The 27,340-nt window shown below is 49.1% G+C and overlaps 1 protein-coding gene across 14 annotated transcripts in view; it reads right to left on the bottom strand.

Moving 5' to 3' along the window:
- TRAK1 (trafficking kinesin protein 1) overlaps positions 1 to 27,340 on the bottom strand; it is a 104,555-nt gene that overhangs the window by 8,715 nt on the left and 68,500 nt on the right. For 5 of the 14 annotated variants that reach the window (XM_030846154.2, XM_030846147.3, XM_060308614.2 and 2 more), the window contains 10 exons: positions 25,645 to 25,745; positions 24,726 to 24,834; positions 22,544 to 22,622; positions 21,434 to 21,564; positions 20,691 to 20,765; positions 20,017 to 20,154; positions 16,305 to 16,381; positions 14,754 to 14,990; positions 13,403 to 13,719; positions 6,932 to 7,267 (listed from right to left, as the gene is read on the bottom strand). In XM_030846154.2, coding sequence (XP_030702014.1) covers positions 6,932 to 7,267; positions 13,403 to 13,719; positions 14,754 to 14,990; positions 16,305 to 16,381; positions 20,017 to 20,154; positions 20,691 to 20,765; positions 21,434 to 21,564; positions 22,544 to 22,622; positions 24,726 to 24,834; positions 25,645 to 25,745 — 1,600 coding nt within the window. Of the gene's footprint in view, positions 1 to 6,931; positions 7,268 to 12,034; positions 13,720 to 14,753; positions 14,991 to 16,304; positions 16,382 to 20,016; positions 20,155 to 20,690; positions 20,766 to 21,433; positions 21,565 to 22,543; positions 22,623 to 24,725; positions 24,835 to 25,644; positions 25,746 to 27,340 lie in introns of those variants that run through there. The other 9 variants (XM_060308617.2, XM_030846148.3, XM_030846158.3 and 6 more) reach the window with 3 other exon arrangements.

The raw sequence follows: 27,340 nt of genomic DNA, 5'->3' as shown, positions 1-27,340 counted from the left end.
ATTTAGGAACGAACTTGCATTTCACGCCCTCAAAAGACCCTAACCTTTATTATTTTTCTTTGTTCCTCCCGCCGTGGGTTCTGAAACTGGTACAAAATTCTCATCTGTCAAAGAGAACCTTTAAACTTAATTAATCCTTGATTATTCAAGACCGTCTACGTTGGTGAACTGCCTACAGGTAGCTACGGTGTAGATTTTTTGTTCTTTAAAATGTGCCACGCAAGCACACACCCTGCAGCCGAGGTGGGGTCTCGGAGGGCTGTATAAGGAGGACAGTGCCCCTGCCCACCTGCACTCGGACCGACCCCGGTGTGCTTTCTGCCCAGAGCAGGTGCACTTGGTAAATGGCTCTGACTGGCTGTGCTCCTCTGGGGGCACATGGTGCCTGGTACCGACTGGAACATTGGGTGCTTGGGACCTTGCCGCCGCAGCCAGTCGTGAGGGAGCCCTGGCCCAGCCCTGAGTCTCCAGTGAGTTGGGGCTTCCTTCTTGGATGCCCTGAAGCCCACGCTGGGGATTATCTGCAAGTGTGCTACCCAGACCAGGTTGACTGCTGCTTGGGGGAAGGCTCGGGTCTCCAGGGAAGATGGGCAGGAAAGCCCAGGGCTCTCCTCGCAGCCCAGGAATCCAATGGTGAGAAGAGGAAAGAAACACGGATAAGGTTGGGTATACCGGCAGGGACCTGCAGGGTGACTGGGCTCTGCAGCCTGGCCATCCACGTGACGAGATCTGTTCACACGAGCTCATACATGTCGGTCAATTGGAACGATGCTTTCCTTCCCCCACCCACAGGGAAGGCCAGGCTGGGAATGTGCTGGGGAGACCAGAAACTTCTCTCTCTAAAGGCCATCGTAGCATCGTCCTTAAAAGAACCCTCCCGGGAACCCACACAGCTGTCAGGATGCAGCTCACCTACTGAACTCTATGGGGAGCTGGGACCTACACACACACACACACACACACACACACACACACACACACACACACACACACACACACACACACACACCTTCCAAGGGGATCTCTGAGGACAGAGGAATGCTGGCCATGCTACACATCCAAGCTATTTTTTGGCTTACAGAAGTAACTTATTAAAATATTTTCTTTAAAATGACAAATCCATCCCAAAATCTTGGAAAAAGGGGTTTTATCTTTGTGACATACTGAGAGCCTTCCACATTCTTTTCCCTCTCTTCATGGGAAGAGGCCAACTTGTGTAAAATAAACAAAATGCCTTGACCTTTTTCCCCTTTTCTTCATTTGAACATGTCGTGTGAAGCTACCATCACACGACTTGGATCTGCTCTGCCATTTCTATAAACTCATTCACCAACACACACACACACTCCCCCCACCTCCTTTAATTCTAGTAGCTGCCACCACAGCAACAGTGGCATCCACTGGCCGACCTTTTCCGTCCAAGAAAAAACAAACCTATTGAAAGTAAAAGCATTGTCCATCCAGCTTAAAGGCATGGCTTGAAAGCCCTGCAAACATCAGCACTTTTTTTTTTTCATCTTTTTACCAGCTTCTAATGACTTTGTTGTTTTTGCTCAAGGAGTAACCACAGTGGAGGTGGGACGCGTATCCTTGCCTGTCAGCTACAAGCCCTTTTTTTTTTTTTTTTTTAAAGCAATGTTTTAGAATTCTTCCTAAAAAACTAAACTCTCAGGGCATAGAAAGATGCTCTAAAGACTTTTTCTATCACTTCTTTATATAACTCTGCATGTGAATTTTTCTGGAAAAAAAAGTTGATGAGTCCATGTGGGAAAAACTCCATAAAACCTTTGTTTGCCGTGTGCTTCATCATTTACATAAATGTTACATAAAAGGGATTAATGTGGCTTTAACAAGTGTTTTTCTCTGGGAGGGTAGGGAATCAAGGGCAGTTTCAGATACAGCAGTACAGCTTCTTTTCTTTTTTTAAAAATAAAAGTGATATTAAACTACACAGTATTACAAGATGACATTTTTAAGCCCTTAGTTCCAGGCTTAACATGGGCCTGTGACTCTTTTTCTCTGCTTAAGCATTTCTTTTATACAGCCCCTGTCTGGTCCTGCAGCTCTAGGGATCCCTGAGTCCCCGATGCAGACATCCAGCCCATAGGCACTGGGGAGGTTTCTGGCACAGAGATTGTGAACCACATCACAAGATCTCTTCCTGGTTTCTGTACAACTTGTGTTTCCTGCAAAATTTTTAAAAATAAAAAGTCTACTTGTCCCCCTACACCAAGCTGTCTACTGTTTCATCTAAAAAGTGACTTAACAGAGGAACAATCTCACGGAATGGCAAAGAGAGGACCAGAAATTCCCTCAGGTGGCCCTTGGGGTATCTTCAGGAGATAAAATGAGTTAAAAAAAAAAAAAGATATATTTATTTATTTTTGCCTGCGGCAGGTCTTAGTTGCAGCACGCAGGATCATTGTTGAGGCATGCAGCATCTTAATTGTGGTGCCCGGGCTTCTCTCTAGTTGTGGCGTGTAGGTTTTCTCTTCTTTAGTTGTGGCGTGCAGGCTCCAGGGTGCATGGGCTCTGTAGCTGTGGCCCGCCGGTTCCAGAGCACATGGGCTCTGTAGTTTGCGGCACGCAGGCTCTAGCTGAGGCGCGTGAACTCAGTAGTTGTGGCACGCCAGCTTAGTTGCCCCGCGGCATGTGGGATCTTAGTTCCCTGACCAGGGATCGAACCCATGTCCCCTGCATTGCAGGGTGGATTCTTTACCGCTGGACCACCAGGAAAGTCCCCAAATCACTTTTTAGAACGCTGTTAAAATATCAAAAGGGCAAACGCAAGAGTCTCTTTGGATCCTTCGGATGCCAACAAAGCTGGACCCTGCGCCCTCTGCCTTCATGTCCGTCCTGTGGCAAACACCAACAGGTGCGGGGAGCGGGCCTGGCTAAGCGGCCGCAAGTCCATCATCCAGCTAGTGCTACCAGAGCCTGTTCAAGAGCGTACTTCTCCCGTGCGTCGATAGGCGGCGCAACTGGACAACTCACCGGAACCTCAACCCGCACCCACGTGCTACCTCAAGGGCCCTCCACTTTAGAAGAGGCATTGTGCAAACAAACGCCCACTCAACAATCCAAGTGGGTGCCCCTTGGAGCACGGCAGTGCCCTCCTATGGTTTTCAGAGGTGAGGTTCCATAGAAAAAGCGACTCCAGCAAGCGGGCTTGTTCTGGAAATGTTAAGCAGGGTTGACTCCGAGCTGTTTGGGACGAGTCAATTACGTGATTCTTCATTCATTTCTCACTTTGGGCTGCACTGGCCTGGTTCCGGTTTACTATACATTTTGATGCAAGAGCACAGGGCTTCCTCAGCATCTCCTAATACAGGGGGGTGAGAGCAGACCCCAGCTTTGTCCGTAATAACCAAACTCCTGTCACTGCTACACACCAGGGTGGGGTTGAAAAGTCTTCTCATTAGAGTGGGATCTCTTTGTCAACTCCCTGGGTGGAGATAAGAAGGAACCTTCCCAGAGGGTCTGTGAATCGAATGTATCAGACTTTCCCTTCTACCTTCATCAGGTCCTCACGGCCAACGTTCCCTCACAAGCCCCTTTGGGTCCTGCTTCTGCAGTGGGACTGACAGTGCAAGAGGATGCCCACCCGGGGCTTTGCTCACACCAGCCCCTGCCCCAGAGGAGGCTGGAGTGATACACAGTTCCTCGAGCTTTCTGTCTGCCTCCTTTCAACCACCAGCTGTTCCCTTCTCTTCACGTAACCTCTCCTGAACAGAGCCTGGACCTACGTATCAAATAAGCAAGCTACAAAAGAAGCTAGTTCCTGGCTTTTGCTTCTGGGGGCCCAAGTGCTGCAGCTTCAGGGATTTTCAAGGGCACTTTTGACCAGATGTGATTTTTGCCTTCAACGCTCAGCCTCAAAAATGACACACAGCTCCACTGCGGCACCACTGCCAGATAGGCTGCCATGATTTATCGGAGCCTGTTTTAGGATATTTCTCCCACTGGAAATGGTCTCCATGTGTATAAGCATTAAGTAAACTGACCTTTGCTTTCTTCTATGCCTCTGTCTCTCCTTTAAGAATCAAGGCATCCACGATAATTCACCTGGACTGTCCATCCAACCATCTGCTGACCTAACGGTGTGACTTTAAACTCGGACCTTAATCCTTTACCACACGCAGCCTCTTCTCTACACATAAATACCTAACATTCAGAACACTGGCAGTACGAGATTATGTCTATTTCTGATAAAAGTGCACTTTCTATACGACTTAAAACATAAAATATATGACTGAAATAAAGTAAAACTGTAATCTAAAAATTGTTTTACATAGTCCATTTTAATCATCTAAATTATTTACAAATATAACAAGGATTTATCCTCTTTAAAGACATGGGATTATAAAAATCAAATAATGACACAATAATACATTAAAATATATTAATAAATATTTTTCAGTACTCAAAATGTTTTCTCCATGAGAGCAGGCTCTAGACAAAAGTGCCTAATATACAAGTTTTCCCAATTTCCTCCCATAATACCAGTTGTTAAAAAAGAAAGGTTAATCACCTTCTGTCTTCAAAGGTTCTCCCTACTAAGTCTTGCCAGGCAGATGGCAGCTCCTGGAACTCTGCTGTTTGGCAACAGGAAAGGGCAGACCAAGGCAGGAACCAGGCCAGCAGGCGGTACAAATTCCAAGACAGAGGAAGCCCCAGGCTTTCCCAATGAAACTTATCTGTCTGCCTGTGACTCCAAGATTGTGTGCGTAATGCCACTCAGGGTCCCTGGGATGATGTATGTAGAGTGACGTGCTTCTTACATTCCTAGAATCAAAGTGGTTCTGTCATTCCCCACAGGGAAAAAAGAGCCAGATCATTGTCCGTGTCTTTCCCTCCTGCACTGAGCTTTTATCAAGTCTTACCCAGAAAATAAGCTCGAAAGAACCTTTGCCGAGATGATCAGACCTTCCCTAAATTACCTTCAGCGATCTATATAATTCTTTCTGGTTGCACGCTACCATTGTGACTCCTCTGTAGTTTCCACTGTACGTCTGTGTGCCTCTCCTCCAAGTTGCTGGGATGGATTTGCTGCAGGTTTGAGGAAGGTGGGAAGAAGCAATGGATACGCCTTTGTGTGTGGTAAGGAAAATGGTTAGGACTTAGCTCCTCATAACCGGTCCCCTTGCTCCCTCTGTCCTCAGAGAGATATTCTTAGCTGAATTGATAAGCTTTAGTCCTTCTCTACAACTTCTCCAAGAGAAACCGAATGGTGCTTCTTTAAATTTACAGGATTCACCTTCTAATCCACCTGCAAGGCTGCAGGGAGGGGTCACCACACTCAACACGATGCCTGCCCCTTCAGCCACAAAATTAGCAGACACAGTGTCTCCTGTACCACGGTCTGCCTTCCAGAGGGGCACCAGTGCCGATGACACAGGGAGGTAACAGTACCGGAGGGAAAAGGGTTCCTTTTCTTAAGTGAGAAGACCCTAGATAATGTGCATTTTCATTCCCTTGCAAGCTTAATCTGGTAACTCAGTGGCTAAAAATTAAAATAAGACATAAATAAACCCAGGTGCTAAATAATCCTTTTTACTTGATGATACGTCTAAAGTTTATGTCAAAGAAAAAAGAAAAGTTCCTTGGCCAGAGGTGTGTGAACTTAGCCAGGGGATGGGAGACACCACCATGAACCTCAGCTCTCTCCTGCCCTGTACTCTATGGGGTGTTGTACCTCTCAGGAACGAAAATTATCAGTCACAAAGATGAACGGCCTCTCCTCAAATCTGGTGGCTTGGGAATGTCATGAGGATGACGACATTGGGTTAATTCATCTTTTTCTGGGTCTCTCCCCTCAGCCCAAGCAGCCAGGGGGTCCAGGAAGTCTGGGGTAAATAGTAAACCACGTGACCCTGTGATGCCAGGGCCCTGGGCACAAAGCTTTTCATCCCAGTGAGGCCTAGGATGTGTACTTCTGCAACCTCATGGTCATATCTTTAATATTGGGGTGGAGGGAGGTGGGCACAGAGATCAGCCAGTGCTCTTTCCAGATCCATCTAGAGTTCTCTCTCTAAAAAAGCTTACTGACATCCTCTCAGAGTTTGCTGGATTAAGGAGTATTGCTAAAACACTTAAAAAAAAATCTGCTTTGGGGCTTCCCTGGTGGCGCAGTGGTTGAGAGTTCGCCTGCCGATGCAGGGGACACGGGTTCGTGCCCCGGTCCGGGAAGATCCCACGTGCCGCGGAGCGGCTGGGCCCATGAGCCATGGCCGCTGAGCCTGCGCGTCCGGAGCCTGTGCTCTGCAATGGGAGAGGCCACAACAGTGAGAGGCCCGCGTACCACCAAAAAAAAAAAAATCTACTTTGAACACATGTATAAGCTGGAAAGAAAACACATACGCCTTCACTGCAGTTAGGAAAGGGAACAGGCTGATCTATGAAGTGATCTCTGAGATCCCGAACACTTTCTGGGCTTCTTCCAATTTTAATGCATCGTGTAGGTAACAGATCCTCTCATTCACCTTCTGAACGATCCAGCACTCATAACTGCCCCTAAAACTGCCCAACTCAGCTCAGCTCAGTTTGGAAGTCACCAGGGGACCCGAGAAGCTGCCTTTTAGACAAGGGGAGAGAGCCAGAACAGGAAGGGGGAGCTGATGCTCGGGGCGGGTAGGGGGCAATCATCCACTTCTTTTTAGCAGCCTTTCCTGCTCCCCTTTAAGAGCCCACCGGGCCATGCACCTCCAAGGTGGGCAGGGAGCCGCACCTATCTGTTACAAAAGGAGGCATCAGACTCTATTAAAAAACGGAACCGCACAGTGGGAACGCTTTCATCATCACCCACACAGACGAGCAGAAGCTACAGACAGAGAGCCACTACGGATGGCGCTTGGGACAGAAGTGAGAATGGCCCGGAACTCTGCCTCCGGTAGAGATGCCAGGTTTACAGGAGTGATCGCGATGCCCTCACCAGACCCCTCCTCCTCCTCGGCCGCTGGCGGCTCCTGCATCTCCTCTGGGAAAGCCTGAGGCCGGCTCGGGTAACTTCTGCTGTCTGAGACAGTCACGCGTGCTCGGGACCTCTCACCTGAGGTCTCTGGGTGCTGAACTGGCGTGGAGGTAGCTAGGCCCGGGAGGGAAATGTGGTCACCTGTGTCATCTTCTTCGAAGTCGTTAAGGCAGTACACTTCGTCCAGGTCAACGTCCAGCGTCCGGAAGCCCTTGGTGACCACACCAGGCCGGGGGTCCAGGATGCCCCCGAGGTGAGGCTGGGCCAACTGCTGCCAGTGGTGAAGGGTGGCAGAACCTTGCAGGAGAAAGGGCAGAGGGGGCGACAGGGAGAAGAGAGGGTTAGGACGGGGGTCTAAGCGGATGGCTGTTCACCACCCTCCAGTGCGGAGCGTGAGCCCCAGGGGGCCCTGGGTGCCACAGGTGGACTCTGGTAGGGACACCCATTGAGCTTCCCTTGCCCCTCCTGCTGTGCAGCAGGTGCTAATCCCCTTCCATGCCTGGAAGGGGCACCAATTAAGGAGGAAAATCAATTTTTTTACAAAGTAAAATTAACGCCATACTATGTGACAAGGATGTTTGGTGACAAACTCTTTATTTTAATCAACTGATGTCAACCCCCAAATCCAACACAGAATCACTTTAGGAATAGAAGAGGAAAAGATAAACGAGGCAAGCACAGAAGAGGGGTGGGAGGGGGGAATGTGTATAGATTCTATACCAAGTACACACAGCTGGGAACAGGGAAGACAGAGCAGAGGCAGAATAAGACGATGTCAAACCAACTCTAGGACCCACAACAAGAGAAAAGCAAAAAGAAATTAAAGGAGCATACAGAGAAGTGGTGGGCACGGCCGTTACCTCCTTTACCTAGGTTTTCTGTATTCCGCCAATAAGCCTGACAGGCTGCAGGCTTTGGGGAGTGGGAACTGACTTAAAGAGACGTGATTTAAGAACACATAAGTCCACACAGAGGTCTGAAGCAGAGGAGCCCATCTCCTGGCTGACACCAGAGCCTGGGACTCGGATGACACCAAGCAAGGTCTGTAATAACACCGGAGTGCGTCCTTGAGGACCTGGAAGGTAAACCCGGTGCTCCCAAAGAGAGGTGTTCCAAGACCAAGTCTGCTTAGGAAACTTTGGTTAAGAAGTGTATTTACTGAGGCACTACATCTCAGAACCTTTAGCATGTTACTCTGTGCCGGGATTCTGCCCAACCCATCTGCTAGAGCAAACCTTCTCCCCCTTAGGACACTTAATACCCCTCACATGGCCCTGGTACTGTGGGTGCCCCGCCCGTGGGCATTCTATCCCCATTCCACAGATGAAGAAGCTAGCCACACCAATAACATTCCACGCTCAACAGAGAGACTTTGAGAACAGTTCTCAATGAACTCCCAGACACTCACTGTTGGTTTCCCGAGGGCATCCTCTGTTGGGAGGGCAAGAATCCCTCCCGACTACCAGCATGCCCTGGGGAACGTCAGAAAGGGGAACCAGGGATGCCAGGGGCCAGCAGCTCAGGAGTCAAGATGAAAGAGAAGTGAAAGGCAGGCAAGCAGGCAGTGGGCTCAGGAAGTGGTCCAGGAACGTAACTGAACTCCCCGACCCTCCCCTGTGCCCAGTGAGTGCACTGCCTCCAAAACACTGCTGGGAAATAACTCTTCATGGGGCAGTCTCGGCCGAGGAGTCTTGAAAGGATTTTGCAAATGGGCAATTTCAAATCCACTTAAAAGAGAAAAAACTGTACACACTTAGGTGTCTCTCCCGGTTTTAAGTGTCCCAAGTACGATAGCAATCTACGTAACCCCAACCTATTGACTATAACTAGAAAGTACTCTAAATGCAAAAAAGAAAAGAGATGCAAGGTACATATAATGAAACAAACCTGTGCGTGGGATCCTGAGTCCCAGGTGCCACGGCACTATTTTTTAACAAGCTACCCTGTATGGAGGCGTACCAGCAGGGCAGTTTGGTTTACACGTTATCACCTAGACTCACTCCTCAAAATCGCCCTGCAAGGTTAAGTATTATTACCCACACCTCACAGACAGAGGTTCACTGAAGTTACGTAACTTCCAGAGTCACTGAGTTAGCGGCAGCATAGCCAGGGTTCAGTGCTAAAGGCCCAGTTCTTTCTGTAAACTCATCCTGCCTCCCTCCTCAAACCATAGGTCTGAAAACTAGCCAGGAAACTGGGCTCAGTGAGAATATGGAGGAATAAATGGCGGGCAGGGCAGCTTCCCCGTGGGCGTCCGGGGCCTGCCAGGAGATGCACACTCTCCCACCAGTGGGGTTTCTCCTGCCACTCCTGGGGACCTCCACGCATAATAGTCCAAAATGGGCCCCCGGTTTGTGTGTTCACTGTTCACATGTCCACATTCCTGGCAACAAAACTGCACTGGGGAGAAATTTTAAACAAGGCAATACGACACCCAGCTTGGGGCGGTGCATCCAGGTCTTAGAAGGAAGATGAGAAATCCCCAGATGCAATGTGGCCATGGCCACACGGGGGAGGGGACTAAAGGGAAAGTCAACACAATGGAAAGTGAAGAACCATGTCAAGGAAGTGGCAGATCTCCTCATCCTTCTGAAGGGGGTTCTAGATGTTTACAACGCACCGGGAAAGAACTCATTGAGGCTGGAGGTCTGGGCCCGGAAAAGAGTCCTGTGGGCCTCCATTCTCTATCTGTTTAACAGGTTGCCCCACCTCTCCCCACCCCATGCATGAGTCCGAGAGAGAAATGAGGCTACAGAGAGTTGCTATTTGGAGTTAAAGAGGCTACAGAAGTACATGGAGTTTTTTGCATTCCCTGAAAATGCAGAGCAAGGAAATCTAGTGAGATTACAATGGAAAGGTTATGCGGAAAGATGCATAACACGTGCCTTTTTACCCCACGCCTCAGGCCTCCTTTACTCATGGAATAGCCAACCTTTACTGAGCACTGAGGGCCAGGCTCTCTTCTAAGACGCCTACACTTACTGACTCAGTCATCAGGATAACCCTGCCATCCTCACGTTACAGATGAGGAAACCGGGCGCAGGGAGGTAAAGTGACTTGCCAGAGGCTGCACAGCCAGGCTTTAAACCCAGGCTGGCTCCAGTGCCCAGCCTCTTACCATAAACACCACCTCTCAGACAGCACTGAGGAGGCCTCACATAATGTGAGCCTCAGAACTCAGGTCAGTAACACACGTGAATGGTGTTCTAATTCTCAAACAGGTGTTTTCTATTCTACAAAAGTGACTATTGGTGAAAACCTCTGTAAACACGACTGTCATGTGAGTTATGCCATGCAGGGAGCTCATGGACCATCTCCACTCCCGACTGGTTCTGAGGGCCTGAGCAAACGTGGTGGTCCAGGCGTGGCAGTGGATGGGAGGTGGAGTGTGAGGGGTTCTGCCTTATTCAGAGCCTTTGTTGTCTCTTTCCTATCCCGTTTCCCCAGCTCCCCACCACCTCCCGTGCCCACCCCTCCTGGCCTCCTTTATTTGTCAAGCACAAAGCAGGAGGATTGCTGTACTATTAGCTACCTCCCATTACCATCACCTTCTCCCACCCACATGAGAATGAAGCTGGGGTCAGGCAGGCAAAGAGGGGAACCTTCATGTTCCTAGCTGGCACCAGGATGGTCTATGGAGCAGGGCGTGGACAGCGCAGAAACGTAATTACAGTCACTGCCCCTTTCCTTCTGTTTGCTTTCTTTCCACACCCCACTGTTCTAACTAAAAGGTTTTCATGTCACCAAAGGAGAAGAAAACTAAATCCATGTATGTCAGCAGAGCACCTAGGGCTTAAAAGTTAGAACTAAACCTGCTGGATAATGTACAGCTTGGAAGTGTATGCTTTTCCCTAATTACATATTAACTTGTTTATATTTGGAAATACTATCTGGTTATAATCAATCAGAAAGGAAGAGCAAAATAGAGGGGAAAAATACTGCCTGATTCATCCTTTTAATGCCGATATATCTCTTTCTAGTTTGAATATTTTGTTTGTCCTTTACCTGCTTAAAACGTGTAAGATAAGATGAAGAGACAAGAGTGCTAGCATTCTTAAACACCTAGCCCAGTTATTTTGGCTGACACCAATGAGCAGATAGCAAGATTAATTAAATAGGTAAGGGAGACACAGATGGACGACACAGATTGGCTCTCTGCTATGATCCCAGCCAACATTCTCCAGGGGCCTCACCACAGGTACATTTACCTGGGCCACTGGAGAGCATGGGAATCCTATCAGCTTCTTGGTGGCAGTGGAAAAGGATGTAAGAACACTGGCCCCAGCAAAATACTGGTCCAGGTCTCAACACTGGTAAGGCTAGCCCTTATACCTGAATTACTGGAATAGGGGCAAGTGCAAGGAGCCTACAAGTTAATAAGCACCTATCAGATGCTGGGCACGATAAAAACACATCACATTTATTCCTTGACACAATCTTGTGTGGCAGATGTGAGCCCTATTTCACAATAAGGGAAACAGGACTCAAAAAGGTAAAGTAACTTATCCAACACCACAGTTAGAGCTGTAATGAACCCAGCATCAGGCAGACTTCCATGTCAGCACTTCACCATATCAAATTAAACATGGTAACACAGAAGTAATTGTAGAGGAGAGGAAGAAAAAAAATATTGGTTGTATTTTAAACAACTAAGAAGTCAGAGCACTACAAAATGGAGCCAGAGGGACAGATCTCTATCATGAGGATACCTTACAGCCCATAGTGATAAGACATGACTTTTTAATGGTAGTGATATGGGTTCCTGGTGAGCAGGGTACTAGAGTTGAAATTTATCTTGCAGATCTAATGGGATTTCCTCTTATTCTATTATCACAAAACTACGGCTATCTACGTCACAAGATTAAAAGAGAAAAGGATGAATTGGTCAAAATAACTTTTAAAAAAATCTCTTCCTACAAAATGCTTGGAAAATGAATCCAAAAACATATCCTTAGATGATCTAATGAAACACAAAGTAAAATATAGAAAGCAGACAAGATAGAGATGATAAATTCCAATGACCTCTGAGAGACAAAGGAGAAAAAAGAAAAGAAAGGCAAAAAGTAAAATTGCAGAAACGGAAGATTTTATTGAAAGAAAAACAGACATAATTATGGATCAGAAAACAATCACCAAGCTTACAACTGAATAAACAGTTAAAAAAAGGATGAGCCATCCCTCTTCTGAAATCTAAGAAGGACCTAAATTATACAATTAAAAAGTAATTATGAAAAAAGAATGTTCGCCCACCCTCTTCCTTCCTTTGGAGAGTTATGGCATCCAGCATTTCTTGGGTCTTTTACAAGTACAACCTCATCTTACGGCATGCATCCTAACAGGGGTGATACTGCCCCCCAGGGCTGAAAACTGGGTCTTCTGGGGTGAATAACTGTACTCTCTTTAGGCACAGATACACATATAACACATATATCTATGGCATTAACTTTTCTGGGGGGGGGAGGGATTGGGAATTCATGTCTAAAATGGCTTCTTAAAGAGGGTAACAAAAAAAAGGTGAGAAATACTGCCTTACAGAAATTCTGATTTGGCTTTGCGTTAGATACATAGTAGAATTCTGAAATACCTTCTCAAACTCTCTTGGGTTTCCAAACTAAAGAAGAAAAAAAAAGAAAATTACAAGCACTTAGTGGCTCTCAGCAGGGTAGCGGGAGGTAAGGGGAACACATGTTATAATGCCTAAAGCAAAAAGAAGGAAAAAAGGGGAGTTTTTCCATGGGGTTAATCATCTAGGGTGTCCATGACACTAGAAACTGAATTGCCCCTGGAAAAGGTAGGCTTAAAGAGGGACAGGACTCACTCGCCCCCACAGCCACCCCCTTCCCGGCCCCCAAATTGTGGAGGTCTACAAGCCTTGCTCAGAACACTGCATCTGCGGAAAGCCACACCCTCTTTATTTGAAGACCAAAGCGGAACATGTGAGTCAACAAATAGCAAACCGCGTTCACCTGGTTATTGAAAAAAGCAACTTACAGCGTTTGCTTTGCACACCCCCTCCCTGACACCAAATTTTTTGAGAAGGCAAAGCATCAATTGGCTACACTTCTCACACCTCCAGGCATGTCCTGATTAACCTCTGAGGATGTTAGGAGCGCCTCTGCCTCCCCAAAAGATTTGTACTTCTAAGGTCCTAAATGCAAGAGAAAGAGAACTAGGAAAACCGGCGCCAACACGTTTTCTTTTCTTTGGCTGTGTTGGAGGTTAGTCTGGGCTGCCTGTGTGTGCATTTCCAAACCTGCACCGGGAGAGGTGGAGGCCTGGGCACTTAGAGGAACTCAAACCAGCAGCGCGGGTGGCTATCTCGGAAGAAAAACGAGTAGGCGTTACAGAGGTTGCCAGCTTTCCGGTGGTGGATCAGGGACCACAGAGAGTCGCTGAGGAGGGCAGAGAGGGGCCGAGGCCCCTTGTGATCACCTTCCAGCGGCTTGACGATCTGCAGCTTCTCGGGCAGGTAGGAGCGGCTGCTGAACGACATGCCAGAGAAGCCGGTGAACTCCGAGAAGCGCGAGTGCGTGCCCAGGGACATGATGCTCTCGGTGGGCGTCAGGGAGCCGCTGAGCAGCTCGCCCTTCTCCGCCAGCTCCCTGAGCTTCCGCTCCTGCTCCTCCTCGAAGAACCTCCTCTCCGAGAGGTAGTTCTCCCGGCGGAGGGACAGCCGCCGCAGCGCCGTCTCCAGGTCGTGGGAGCCCGGGGTGCCCGGCGTGCCCGGCTTCTTGCTCCGCTCCTCGTTTCTGGAAGGAGGGGAAACGGGGTGGGGGTGAGCGCGGAGCACCCAGCAGGGGGCGCTAGACAACAACGGCCTTACTGCTGGTTTCCAGGTGGCAGCTGGATCTTTTAAGGAAACCAAGGCAGTTGAAATTTAGGCTAAAACGGGGAAACAAATGCCTGTCCAGAATAACAATTCCCTCTGTTGGTTCTTTTCTTCCTCAGGGAGGTGAGGAGGGAGCACTAAGGTGCATTGCAAATTTGCACACACTACATAAAATCCAACCCCTACAAAACATCTCCCTCATGATGCCTTAGGAAGAAAACTTCTTCAGGCTGATAACCAATATTTTATAATAACTCTAAGTGGGCTATAACCTTTAAAAATTGTGAATCACTATGTTGTCCACCTACCTGTAACTGACATAATATTGTACAGCAACTATACTTCAATAAGAAAAATGATAAAGTCCAGAAAAACCCAAAGTTCTGATAGAGCAGTTTCCAACTGTCTAACCCATCAGTCAGAAAAGCCAATTTTGTGAAGTCACAGGAAAAGGATGGACAATGAAATGGCGGTGGTGCTGGGGTCCTGCAGAACTTCAGGATGAGAGGGACAGACCACCACTGAAGAGGACCCATCCCAGTAGACACCCTGCACCCCACCTCCTGAAGCGAACCAGATTCTGCTCACAAGACCCAGCCTGAGTCCTCCTCAGCCTTTCAGAATCCAAGCTACAAAGGGGTTCATGAAACGAATGTCTGGTCTGTAGCCTAACAGATAAAGGTTAACAGAAAAAAACTGTCATTTCTCCTCTCCTCCAACATTTTACAGGAAAGCCGACTTCTGGTGCATCCTGTTATAACTCTTTAAACTGGTTAACACAGCAGCATCAAGATAAGCATAAGCTCAGCCGGTTGGATCACAGATTTGAGAACTGAAAAGTCTACACTTTTCAGGCGACTCTTATCAGCCCCCCTTCTTCTGATTACCGAACCTGTGTTCAATCCCCCCTACCTGTCCCCAAAGCAGAAAGATAAAAGACCCTGGCTGGCTCACCCCAGGTCTGCTGACTCTGCTTCCAGGATGATGCTGTTGGTCTTGTTGTCAAGGACGACACTGCTGACATCGCTGCCGTAGAAGCTGGACCGGGGGGTGCTGACACAGCTGGACAGGAGGGAGTTCATGGCCGAGGACTGGTTGGAGCCAGGGATGTTCATGGGGGACGGGGTCAGAGACCTCTGCTTGACGACCTGGTTGATGTTTCTTACGGTCTCAAAGACTCGCTTCTGGTGACTGGGGAGAAGGCACAACATCATCCATGACTAAGCAAATGCAGGAATGACCCTGGAGTTCAACCCTCCAAACACTATCCACTGAGAAGCCAACAGGCAGCTGGCCCACTGTGACCCCCAAGCAACCCGACACCCTGTGCCTTTCACGTGTTTCTTAGGGTGTTGGTTGGAATTCAAGAGACTCAATACCCACAGAATTCAGGGCTCCACTATGTGGTTGTGTCCTAAAGTTGATACTGCTTCCTACCGGAGCACAGGCTCCGGATGCGCAGGCTCAGTGGCCATGACTCACGGGCCCAGCCGCTCCGCGGCACGTGGGATCTTCCCAGACCGGGGCACGAACCCGCGTCCCCTGCATTGGCAGGCGGACTCTCAACCACTGCGCCACCAGGGAAGCCCCTACAAATATATTTAATGGTAACTTTTGTCTCCCACCTAGTTTTCTTCTCTCATGATAGTCTCTAGAAAGCAAATTCCAGGAGGGCAGTGTTCACTGCTCAACACATAACAGGGCTCAATAAATTTTTGCAGAATGAGTCTTTGTTGACCATTCATATTAAAAAAAAGAGTAAGACTTAAAGTTAGTCTTAAAAACTTCTATAATGAGATGATAAACACCAAATTAGTCTTTTTTTATTTCCTGGAAACTGCCATTTCTAAGAGCAGAACCACATTTTGATGCTCATTTGTTCTCTTTTAAGAAGAAAAAGGTAGGTATGTTTCTATAATGGCTGCTTCTTTCTGGGCTGCAAAGGGTTTCACATATGCACCGAGGCTTAGGGACTGGTCACTTCCAGGATCCCGTTTAAGTTCTGTCTATGGGATTTGGGTACAGAGAAAACTTGATGAAATCAGATCCACAGGTTCCTTACACCTCTGAGCAGGCCAAGTGCAAGGTCTTAAGTTAGGAAGAGAGATGGCACAGGCCGGTATGTATGCAGAAAGGAAACGGAAGCCTTGCTCACACCCCATCCCCCAAAGAGCCCTCTGTATCTCAGATTGCATCTTATTTTTCTTTTCCTGACAGACGTCAGAATTTTTTTAAGTAACATTTTCCACTGAAAAGAAAGATAAAAATGAGCGGTGGTGTCAAGATGGAGCCTGTGTGAAGAGAGATGGGAAATACATCCGTCCTTCCCTAACTTTCTGCAAGTTCATAATATATATTTAAAACCCAACCAGAGGAGGACGGGGGCTGTCAGCAGCATTCTCTAATTTCCCTTAGTCTAGACTGTCTGCGGAAGGATCACAGCGATCACTGCTGCCATCTGAGGCCCACCCCACAGTCCCTGGGAGCTGAGAACCAAGGCCGTACGCGATGTCTGGCGACTCGGGCTCTTCCAGCTGCAGCTCCTTGCGCATGGTTCCCTCGATCTCCGCCGCCAAGGAGTCCTGGGAAAAGCCGGGAGACACACAGTGAGTGAGCAGCAATTCGAGTGCTCTGTCTTTAGAAGAGGCGCCAAGACAGCCTGGACACAGCATAAACCGAGGCCTCGGAACACAGGGTGACAGCATCTGCCACGGGCAGAATGCCGGGCTGAGCGATCCCCATGGAGCTGAGTGTAAAGCCCCTTAGTCCTATGAACTGAGGGTCTGATAGCAAACCCTACGTTCCCTGGGCTAAACCATGGAGCTGTGGCGGTGACCACAAGAAGAGGCAGAGAGCTTGCGGGGGAGGACCTGAGTGATAGGTGCTGTCATTTGGGCTCTGCTCTTGTGATCCCCGGCCTCCGGCAGGGAAAGCTCCCGTGCCCACCAACCATCTGCGGCCCACCCACCTTTAACAACCGGCTCACATCTCACTTCCGCCAGGAATCCTTCCTCTCCTCCCCAAGGAGACAGCAAACACACGAAGACCTTGCCAGTTCTCTGAACACTCCACTTGCGTCTTTCTCTAGCCAGGTTGTGAATTTGTGGGTCTGGGGAAGACCAGTCATTGAGGACTTCTCACCTCCTGGATGGGCCAAGCCCCAAGCTCAGACTCAGCAATGGAGGGGCCTGCTGAGTACCCCTCTCCCTGAACCGCCCACCAGGCCAGGCCTCACTGGGCGAAGCGGGGCCTGACAAACCATCCCTCATGCTCACGCAGGTGGATGCCGACAGGACCAGGGTGTGCAGAAAAGCACCCGCTGAGGCCTCAGAGGAGGACACCACCTAGGAGAACCTGAAGAGAAGGGCTAAATGCGTGCTGAACAACAGAACTTCCTGCGGTGACGGGAATGTTCTCTTTCTGCACCATCCAGTATGGGAGACACTGGCCACACGTGGCTACTGAGCGCTTGAAATGTGACCAGTGTGACTGAGGAACTGAGTTCTTCTTTTTTCGCGGTACGCGGGCCTCTCACTGTTGTGGCGTCTCCTGTTGCGGAGCACAGGCTCCGGACGCGCAGGCTCAGCAGCCATGGCTCACGGGCCCAGCCGCTCCGCGGTATGTGGGATCCTCCCGGACCGGGGCACGAACCCGTGTCCCCTGCATCGGCAGGCGGACTCTCAACCACTGTGCCACCAGGGAAGTCCGGAACTGAATTCTTAACTGCACTAATTTTAAGTGATTTAAATTTACATAGTCACTTGTGGCCAGTGGCTTCCCAGCTGACAACGCATGGGGCCTCGTCCAGGGTTTCCACCTCCAGGGCCCCCCAGTCCACTGGGGATGCTCCCGTCTGGAATTTGTCGTTTTTAAACTAGTTTATTTTTCTTAATACTGTTTACATTCCAAGTTCTGCACAAGGGAAGGACCTTCATACCACTTAAGAGAAACAAGATACCAAACTACTAATGACACTGCTGTTCTGAAGGAAAGTCACAAGCAAGGTCTGTGACATTTGTGGCCATGATCCCCTCTGGGCCATCTGGAGATGAGCATGGATCCCTTCTCAGAATGATGTTCTTAAATGAATAAAATAATTAGGATTAAAGAGGAAGCCAGATATACTGAGTTAATTACTAAAATATTAATAACTGCAAGTATGATAGAGTAACACACAGGATCGGGTTTCAGGACTGGTAATGACTGAAGCGGAGATTAGCACAGGTGGTGTCTTGGGACATCTGTGGCCACTGACATGTGCTATGAGAAGAGCTGTGATTTCGATGGATGACAAAGTCACGGGGATGCTAATATCGCTGTGGTTTGTTACCTACCTTCATGAAGGAAGGAAACACCAAATACAGTTAGGGATTAATGAACATATAAGATATCATCCTCCCTCGAAGTTCAAGGGCCCACTGAATCCTGTCTGTAGATCCCAGATTAAGAACTCTTGGCCATAACGCAAGAGAACTGGGAACATACTTGAGCAAAACCTGCTACTCACTGTTTTATTCAGCCGTTAGAAGGGCTGGGAGCAAGAGAGGCAGAGCCGGGTGTTCTGCTCCAGAGACACAGGCATGATGCAAGTTTTAGATTGCCTTAAATACCTTTCATGCATAATGCACTTTAAAAATAGCCGTCTTCAAAAACTGAGCTCTGCCAACAGCAGAAAAAGGGCAAACAAAAGGTCCACCTCAGCAAATAATAAACACTGAGAATCAATCTCTCCAGAAGAAATCCAAGTGCAGACTTTCAATTCAACTTTTCTTACATCCTGGTTTAGCTTTAAAGGGCAGGTCTGTCCTTGAGAGCAGGAACACAGGAGAGTGAACCCCAGGCATGCAAGAAACAAGACAGCCCCAGGAGATGTGAAACCGGGAAGGAGGGAAAGGGAGGCAGGGAGTGTACAAAGCTACACGGGCCTGTCTGTGAGCCGAGCATAGGCAGCTCTAGATGGGGATTCAGGGGATATATTGTCCTTTGCTGCCTTCACTGGGATTCTTGGAATCACTGGATCACCAATCTGCTTCTTGGAAAGCTGACTTATTTACGTTGTGTCTTTCTTTTTGGTTTCCCTTAGATTTCAATCAGGTGGAGAGAGAGCGCCTGACTTTATATACGAAATCAAAGAAGAAAAGGAGATCATGATTTAGAAAAAGTGGTTCAGACAGCAAGGGGTTGGGTGACAGTGTCTGCAATGGGGAGGGGGAATCTGTGAAGAAAAAAGAGCCCTAAGTAAAGGTCAATTTGAAAGGGACCAACTTTCACAAACATTTATACAGCCCTCCACTCCTAGTTCACTTAGGGGAGTTTCTCTCAAAAGTTCTTCTCTCCTCAGAGAGAACTGGTATCTCATCAAAGCATGGAAATAGAGCCTGAAAAGTTCTTGGTGGTTTGCTTTTCAGTCTGTTGATCCAGTCATCCAGATCTAATACCTACAATATACCAAGCACTGTGCTAGGTGCAGAGTATTAAAGAGAGGGAAGGAGGAAAGAGCAAATAAGACATGGTCCCCACCTTCAAGGGGCCCTAGTCTGACAGAAGAAGATAAAATGAGAAAGTTCCCCAAATACTACTGGGAAATGACCAGCAGAGGGGCACCACCCTGTGCTGGCCATAGGGAGAGGCCAGCCTCCTGGAAAGCCCCCTTCTCAACCACATTCCCCTAACGCTTAAACACGAAACAGATCAGGCCAGGGTGAAAGAAATAGGATTGTGGGGAACTAAGACGAAAAATATAAAAACGTCACACCCAGCATAGAGGGAAATCTTTTTTCAGATCACAGATGCCGAAAGCCACCAGAACGGTTAATAAGCATACAAAGAACCAGCGGAAGCTTAAGGCAATTTAAGAATTCTCGAATGCGCTTGTGAGCCCAAAATAGCACATACGCTAAAAAGCTGGGGGGGGAAAATAATGTAGACTGCCTTCCCAATACCTGAGGTGCCTACTAAACCTAGTTCCTACTAAATTTATCTTCCAAGGGCAGGAGTAGAAAAGACAGATTCAGAGGGACGGAATATAAAGGACCAATTCGTCTCACGTGGTTAAGAAGCCACGGGCTGGGCTCGCGAGCCCTCACCTCGGATCCAGATCCAAGCTGCAAAAGGAGAAGCCACCTGCAGAGGCTCAGCTCCAGACCCGCCCTCCTCCCAGGAGCACCCGCTGGCCTGAGGGTGGGAAGTGGGGGTCAGGCAGCAGGCGGGCACTCACCATGGGAAACAGGCCCAGCGAGTGGTAGCGCCTGGACGTGGTGTTGGGCATGGTCTTGTTCCGGAGGTTCTTGAGCTCTTCCTGGGCCTCGTGGAGCATCTCCATGCACTCGGCGTACTTGTCCTCCAGCTCGCGCAGCTGCGGGACACCAGGAAAGAGCAGAGGGCTGGGATGTGAGACCTGGTACCGCCCACCCACCCACCAGGATCACTACCAGAGGCTCCCGCCCTCCACGGGGACCAGCTGCCCTGTGTCCTGAGGCCAAAGAGTCCTCAAGGCACAGTTTTTCTTTTACTTGCAGACTCGGAAATCTCCTAAAACACTAACGAGCAACTGAGAGAAAACAAACGAGAGGGCGAATCATCACTCCCTCGTTTCCTGCCACGTCTTTGAACGGGGCTCCTCTGACATGGCGTGCTCTGTGTCCTTTCCCTTATTGGAACGTTTGTCGGGGGCCCGTGAGCGCCGGGCTCCAGGCTGGTGTACAGCCCAACCTCCCAGGTGCTCACGACCAGCGTCAGCTCAACTGGGAGCTGCCTTAGGAGTAAGAATGACATTCAATTCAAAATCAGAATGGCTGTTAAGATGGACGGGACCCACACAGCCTGCTGGAGGGAGGCTGATGTACCCCAGCTGGGACCGGGGCCCTGATGAAATGAGGGAGAGCCACTCACCTCGGCCGTGAGCTGCCGCTGGGCATCCTTGGCGGCCCCCAGGTGTTGGACAAGTTCTTCATTTTCCACTGCACACTAGAACGTGGCAAAGGGAAATCAGCTTCTCTTTTAAGACACGTAGAAAAGTCTAACTTTTCCCCTCTTATTCCCTGATCCGTTATGATCCTATCACACGTCCACAGGGAGATTTTATCTTATACTGGAGTAAAATTTTGTCTTTTATATAGTTTGGAAGGCAGCGTACTTCCTGTGTCGGCGTTCATTCCCTATCGCTTACCCCTCCCCTCCATAGTCACAGCCGCTCTCTGGAAGCATTTCACCTCAGGCTTCTAGCAAAGGCCTGACGTGGGGAAACTTAATTGTTTTTCCGCTGCTTCATCTTAAATCTAAAGGCGACAAGGTTCTACTGCAGAATATACAGATGCCCTAAGGACAAATACCAAACGGGATCATTCAGACTTTGAATTCCCAAACTCTCTGTTTACAGCCCCTTTACCTTTCTTAAAGAGTTCTATTCATTTGCAGATTTTTCTTCGGAGGTAAGTGGTGATAAATGTGATCCCCTTGCCAATTCAGGGCAACAAATTTTATGCTATTGAATCCGCTAAGCTTTAGCAAAAGCTCTAAAGGGACGGCACAAATTCCTAAAATATGAATCTAAAGGGCACTGTCTTTGGGGTAAATGCCCCTTCTCGATCTCAGAACAGCTAGTTTTGCATCGGCCAGAGAAACAGAAGCCTTACAGCTTTTGCCTTCTTCTGCAAATCAACTATTTGAGAGAGCAGGTGTGTGATCTCCTCCTGCTGGCGGGCAGCATCTTCCGTCTTCTTGGCCAGTTCCTCCGAGATACTGGCAATCTGCACGTTGGCGTCCCCTTTGACCAAGAAACGACAGTCACAAGAGCCAGAGAGAATGGTTTCTTTGTGGTTTGTCCAAGAAAACAACATCTTTATTACAAGACAGGGGGGAGTAGTGGAGAGGGCACGTGAAGATGGCTTGGAGGGAGAGTCCCCATCTTCCTATATGGGCTCGGTCTGTCGTGAGGAGGAACCGGCCCACCGGCTGTGGCTCGCAGGCTCTGTGTGGGTCCTCACCCCACTGCCCAGAGCCACCTCCCCAGAGAAAATCGGGCAGGCATTCGCAGTCAGCCCGGAGGTGCTATAGCAAACAGAAGACGCCTCTGGCCAATTCTGCACGTTCCACACAGGAACACACCCCCATCAGTAACAGGAACCCCTGCTGCACTCTGTTCTAGAAAGGAACTATCGCCATGCACAACACAATTCCCCTGGGCGTTTTCAACCCATATTCAGAGCCGTAACTCATTTGACTAGATTTAAACATAGGGTGCGTTTCATTGACTTAGTGTTTCGCGGACACTCAGAATACTGTGTTGCCCGTTTGTCTTAACGTGTAAACTTATAATGGAGAGGGTGGGGGGAAGCACATCGTATTTGCAAAGCTGAGAACTCTGGCCTCAACGTTTACACATCAAATTACTGATACTATAAGGCTGTTCTTCCACATCTTCAGCTCAGGACTCCGATGCTGGACCTAACTCAGACATTCGATAACCAATATTCCAGCAGAAAGCCAAAATTAAAATTAATTTTAATTAATTGCGAGAGACTGGGAATGTATGGCTGACAACACCGCACCCGCTGTCTCATACACGAGGGTGAAGGGAGCCACACAAGATCAGGGAAGGCCTCTAGTTTTCAGAAAAAATGCTACTGAGCCCAGGCTGGCAGGAAGACCACACTCTATCAGGGGATGCAAATCCGTCTGGTCTTAATGATGGCAGGTGGGCAAAGTAAAAGCGGGGGACAGGAGGGGCGGGGGGCAGGCCATACTCAGCTCCTTCACGCAGTCGTTGACCAGCTGCTGCTCCTTTTCTTCATAGGTAATGGTCTCCGTCTTCAGCTGGCAGGCCTGTGGACAAGGCTCAGGTCAGAGACCCCACAGTCGCACCTGGACAGCCTAGGGGATGCAGCAAGGGCTAACCTGGGTCTGGAAAGCTGCCCTTCAGCATCTCCCCAGCTGTGACCCACTGAGCCCTCAGAGATAGAAAGTCAATCCCAACCACTAGAGGGCACCACACGAAGCAGCTGCTGAAACTCTTGTGAGCGCCCCCTCTATCCGTCGGCCTGTCTATTCACGTGTGTCTGTCCTGGCTCACACTCATGGACCCCCTTGTGACCCAAACAGTGGCTATGACACAGCCCTGCCTACCGTGGGCATTCTAAGGATAATCACCACCACAAGAATGGCTAACACTTAGCACACCTACTACGTGCCGGGCACCATCCTCTGAGTTTCTGAGTGGGAGTTAGACCTGTTGTATTCAGCTGAGTAAAAACAGGGTAGAATATGAAAGCATTAAAGTTCAGAGACCCAAGAGCTACCCCTCGGACTCTGGATGGCTTTGCTCCTGGCTGAAAAGGTGGGAAGATAAGACACCTGAAGGCCCCAAGAAAATGCCCCAGTTAGAGAGGTATCTCTGAGCCCTCAGGTCCTGGCCCCAGAGATGCCACAGTCCTGAAAGCCAGATGCAGGAGCCGGAATCTGTGGCTGGGATCAGATTCCCTCCGCTTGCTTTAGGGGAAGACTCCGACACAGGGACAAATTGCTGTGTGCCTGGGGCTAGAGCATTTACTTGGGACAGATGCTGGAACTCAGAATGGGGAAAACTGGACTGTCGTCGTGGCTCAGCCACTGCCTGGCAGAGAAAGCTTGGTCGCACTGGGCTTATGTCTCCCATCAGTAAACGAGAGGCTGGAAGTGTTGATGGCTAAGAGACACGAATGACCCTTTCCTCAGGCAGAAGAGCATCCTGTTAAGCCCAGACACGAGGCTCTTCCCAACACGTGAAGCAAGTTAGAGGTGACAGGTGGTCTGCCCTACTGGAGGGACTTTGGGGAGCCCTGGGCCAGCTTAGGTGAACATGCAGCCCAAACTTGACAGACAAGGGCCTGATCGATAGGGCTGTACCACACCTCTGGCTAGAGAGCATAAACTCACTGATAATTAAACAAAAAGTACTAAATTTGCATGCATCTGTATTTCTGGATGGGGTAGTGGGTGAAGGGAAATAATGTGGGGTTTGGAGCCACAGAGACTTACAAACCCTGGCTCTGTTGCTCACTAATTTGCAAGATCTTCGGCAATCAAAACACTTAGTAGGGCTTCCCTGGTGGCGCAGTGGTTGAGAGTCTGCCTGCTGATACGGGGGACACGGGTTCGTGCCCCAGTCCGGGAAGATCCCACATGCCGCGGAGCGGCTGGGCCTGTGAGCCATGGCCGCTGAGCCTGTGCCTCCGGAGCCTGTGCTCCGCAACAGGAGAAGCCACAACAGTGAGAGGCCCGCGTACCACAAAAAAAAAAAAAAAACACTTAGTAGCCTGGGTCCCGGTTTTCCCTACTGTAAATGAGAATCAGAGTAACCAGCTTCCAGCCTTGTTGTAAAGATTTTTTTAAAAAAAAGAATGCAGGCAAAGTACCCACCACAGTGACTAGCCAATCAGAAATACTCAAAAGCACGGGTTTCCAAGCTGCCTCACTCAGTTCAACCTTTTTAAGTTAACTGTCTAAGAAATATGTCTCCAAGTTCTCGGGTACTATTAGGGCACATCTGACCTGCAGTAAAGTGAAAACGAGGCTTTCACACCAGGCCTCCAAGTCACTTCTACGTCCGAGCTGGAGACCACCACGGCAAGGCCCCACTTTCCAGGAGCTTTGGCCCTGACCGAGAAGGAGAAGGGTTTGCCACTCTTACCCAGCCTCACGCTGCATAATTCGCCAGTCCGTCTGCTGCAGCCCGGACAGTATGTGCTGCCCTTTGAAGGCAATGCCCAGCTCATAAATGAGGCACGCCCTCTGGGCACTTGGTGTGGCTGTGACCCCAGGTCCACATGGCTCTTTCATAGACCATCACCCTGGAGGATGGCGGGGCTGTAATCACTGCTATTCTCACCAGACATGCAAAACGGGACCACCACCCTTGCAGAGGGGACGAGGGCAGGGAGTGCACTTCACCTCTGATCGAAGTACAACGTTCTCCTCTTCAAGGTCCTTCAGCTTCTTCTGGAGAGAATCCAGATGGAAGTAATTCTGGACGGAGGAGGACGACTCATTCCTCTTCAACCTGGGGGAGAAAGTTCACTTTCTAGGGAGGGAGGCATTTCCTCCGACCACCTGGCAAGCCATGGAGAAGCACAAAGAAGGGCCGTTTCAAGGAAAGCTCATGAAAGGTGCAGGGGTAACAATGACCCATCAGGCTGCTCCCTCACCACCAGGAAAACAGCACAGGCTTACAACACTTCAGAGCCACATCCCAACCCTTTGCTGCCACTTTGCCTCAGGTTTCGGGGGAACCAACTCTATTTGAAGTCTACACGATCTGGGATGCCTTCTATGTGCCAAGAACTATTTTAAGTACTCTACGTGTATGAACCCATTCAGTGCTCACAGCCCTAAGAACTGAGTACTATTATTATGCCCACTTTACAAATGAGGAAACAAGCACAGAGAGGTTAATAACTTGGCCATGAGCCACAGAGCCAAGATCTGAACTCAGGCCATCGGGCTCTAGAGTTCATGTTCCTAATAGGAGACTCTGCTGACACAGAGAAGCCCCTCCCCCCAGGCACCCCCCAAGGACCCACCACAGCACTGCTGGCTCCAAATGCAGAGTCCAGCCTGTTACTCCTTAACAGCCAGGCCAAACCAATCTGAACTGACAAATAAGCAGTAAGACCCAGGAAGAGGAAAACTAAAATCCCATCAGAATAGGAAAATCCATCTGTCGGAGGCACTCAGAGATGTCTGGCTGAGAAGGCTGAGAGCAGCTGACCTGTGCTGCCAGTGAAGGTGATGCTGTCTAGGCAACTCCAAGCACATGGACCACAGCCAGCCAGTGCTCTGGCCTCTAGAGACAGGCCCTTGGGTGACTTACGGGGTGGAGCACACAGACTCCGGCTCGCTCTCCTCTGCGGCGCTGGTGTAGAACTGAAGCAGCTCATCCTTCATGGACAGTTCATGCCGGAGCTGTGACACCTGCACAAACACAGCCCGTCACGCGCTCTCTAAATGTGACAGCATCCCCACTCGTGCTTAAACACTTATTGCTCACTGACAACATTTTTTAAATTCCTCATTCAACGTGAAGGCATGCCACCGATTTTGTGCTATTCAAGGAAAACAAAGGGTTGAGTCTGATCCCATTCAAGAAAAATACAATCAATTACTTTTTGGCAAAAATCCCTCTGTTTAAATTTGTAGTTTTTACTTTGGTACAAAGAAGAGGTGAGAGGGGACTAGAAGGTGCTAGAATGATGGCTGGGGCGGGGGGGGGGGGGTGGGCAGCAAGACAGCAGAGGGGCTTTGCAAGTAAATGGATGACCAGCTGGGAAAACACTCAGAGAAGCGGACCATGTTACCACATGGAGGAAGAGGCCATTCACTTCTGCCAAAACCAAATCCCATCTCGGACCAGGACCCCTGGTGATGTCAGTCCCGGGTGGGCAGCTACAAGCAGCGAGCCCGGCAACCCTTGTTCTCCCGGCTTGGAAAATCTCCTAGCGCCACCCTGTGACTGCTACACCCTCACAGGAATTCTGGCCAAGCTTGGCCAGACCTTGCTTTGTACTCAGTGACTACAAGATAGGCATTCCAGATACAGGAAGAAAAGAGGCAACCGTGAGGAACTGGCCGTACCGACTACTCTGCAAGGATGGCTCTGCAAGTCGCACTTATTTATACTTCAGGTTTAAAATAAACCTGAGCCATAAAAATTTTCACCTGCCCTTTCACCATTCAGCACCGATGAATAGGCAACCAGCACGGTGAGCGAGGATCATAATCGTTTTAATTCTTTCTTGTTTCTAATTTGATTTGGGGTCTAGAGTTTATCCCAACTTTCCTACACAACACCGTGAATATATTTTATCTTCCATGGAGAAACCAGCTTTATGTGCGTAAAGGCTTCGGATTCAACACCTAGACTGATCATTTAATGACGTGCCCAGGGGAAACAGTTTTCAAACTCCAAGGTTTCCCAAGGGGACAAAAAGTCACTTCCACCCCCAAGCGCGGGATGCACTTTGTGTGAGGAAAGGAAGCCCCAAGCAAGGGCAGCACCTTGGAGAAGTAGCGCGTGAGGGGCGACGGGTGACCATTTACTGGTTCCTGATGGCATGTCCCTCTGCTCAGAAGGGGCCAAGTAGGGGGCCAGGCTGACCTTCTCCCATACTTGGGAGAAGGGAGATTCAGGTCATGATGCTGGAGGCCAGGAGAGCAGGGGTCAACTTTATTTCTCCTTGAACACGACCGTATCTTACCTCATCACCTTTTAAAGAAAGCCCAGGATTAAAACTTGCCTTTATACAGTGCTGTACATCACTTATATCTCAGTAACACCGGAAGGGGAAAAAAATCAATAAAAATTACAATAAACCCTTAAAAAAATGTTTTCTTATCGAGTGGCTACTCTGTTTCATCACATTAAATGATTGGTAAACACAGACAACAATAGCTGGGAATATCTTTAATGAGGAAAAAGTCTGAATACGTCTTAGGGACATGAATAAGGGCATCCCCGTCGCCCCCCCCCCCAACTAAGAAAGTTTCTGATAGAAAATAAGGGAGAAGAA

The sequence above is a fragment of the Globicephala melas genome, chromosome 11 (genome assembly GCF_963455315.2).
Source record: "Globicephala melas chromosome 11, mGloMel1.2, whole genome shotgun sequence".
Classification (NCBI taxonomy): domain Eukaryota; kingdom Metazoa; phylum Chordata; class Mammalia; order Artiodactyla; family Delphinidae; genus Globicephala; species Globicephala melas.
The sequence above is the reverse complement of the archived record's forward strand: the minus strand, read 5'-3'. Positions and strand labels throughout refer to the sequence as shown.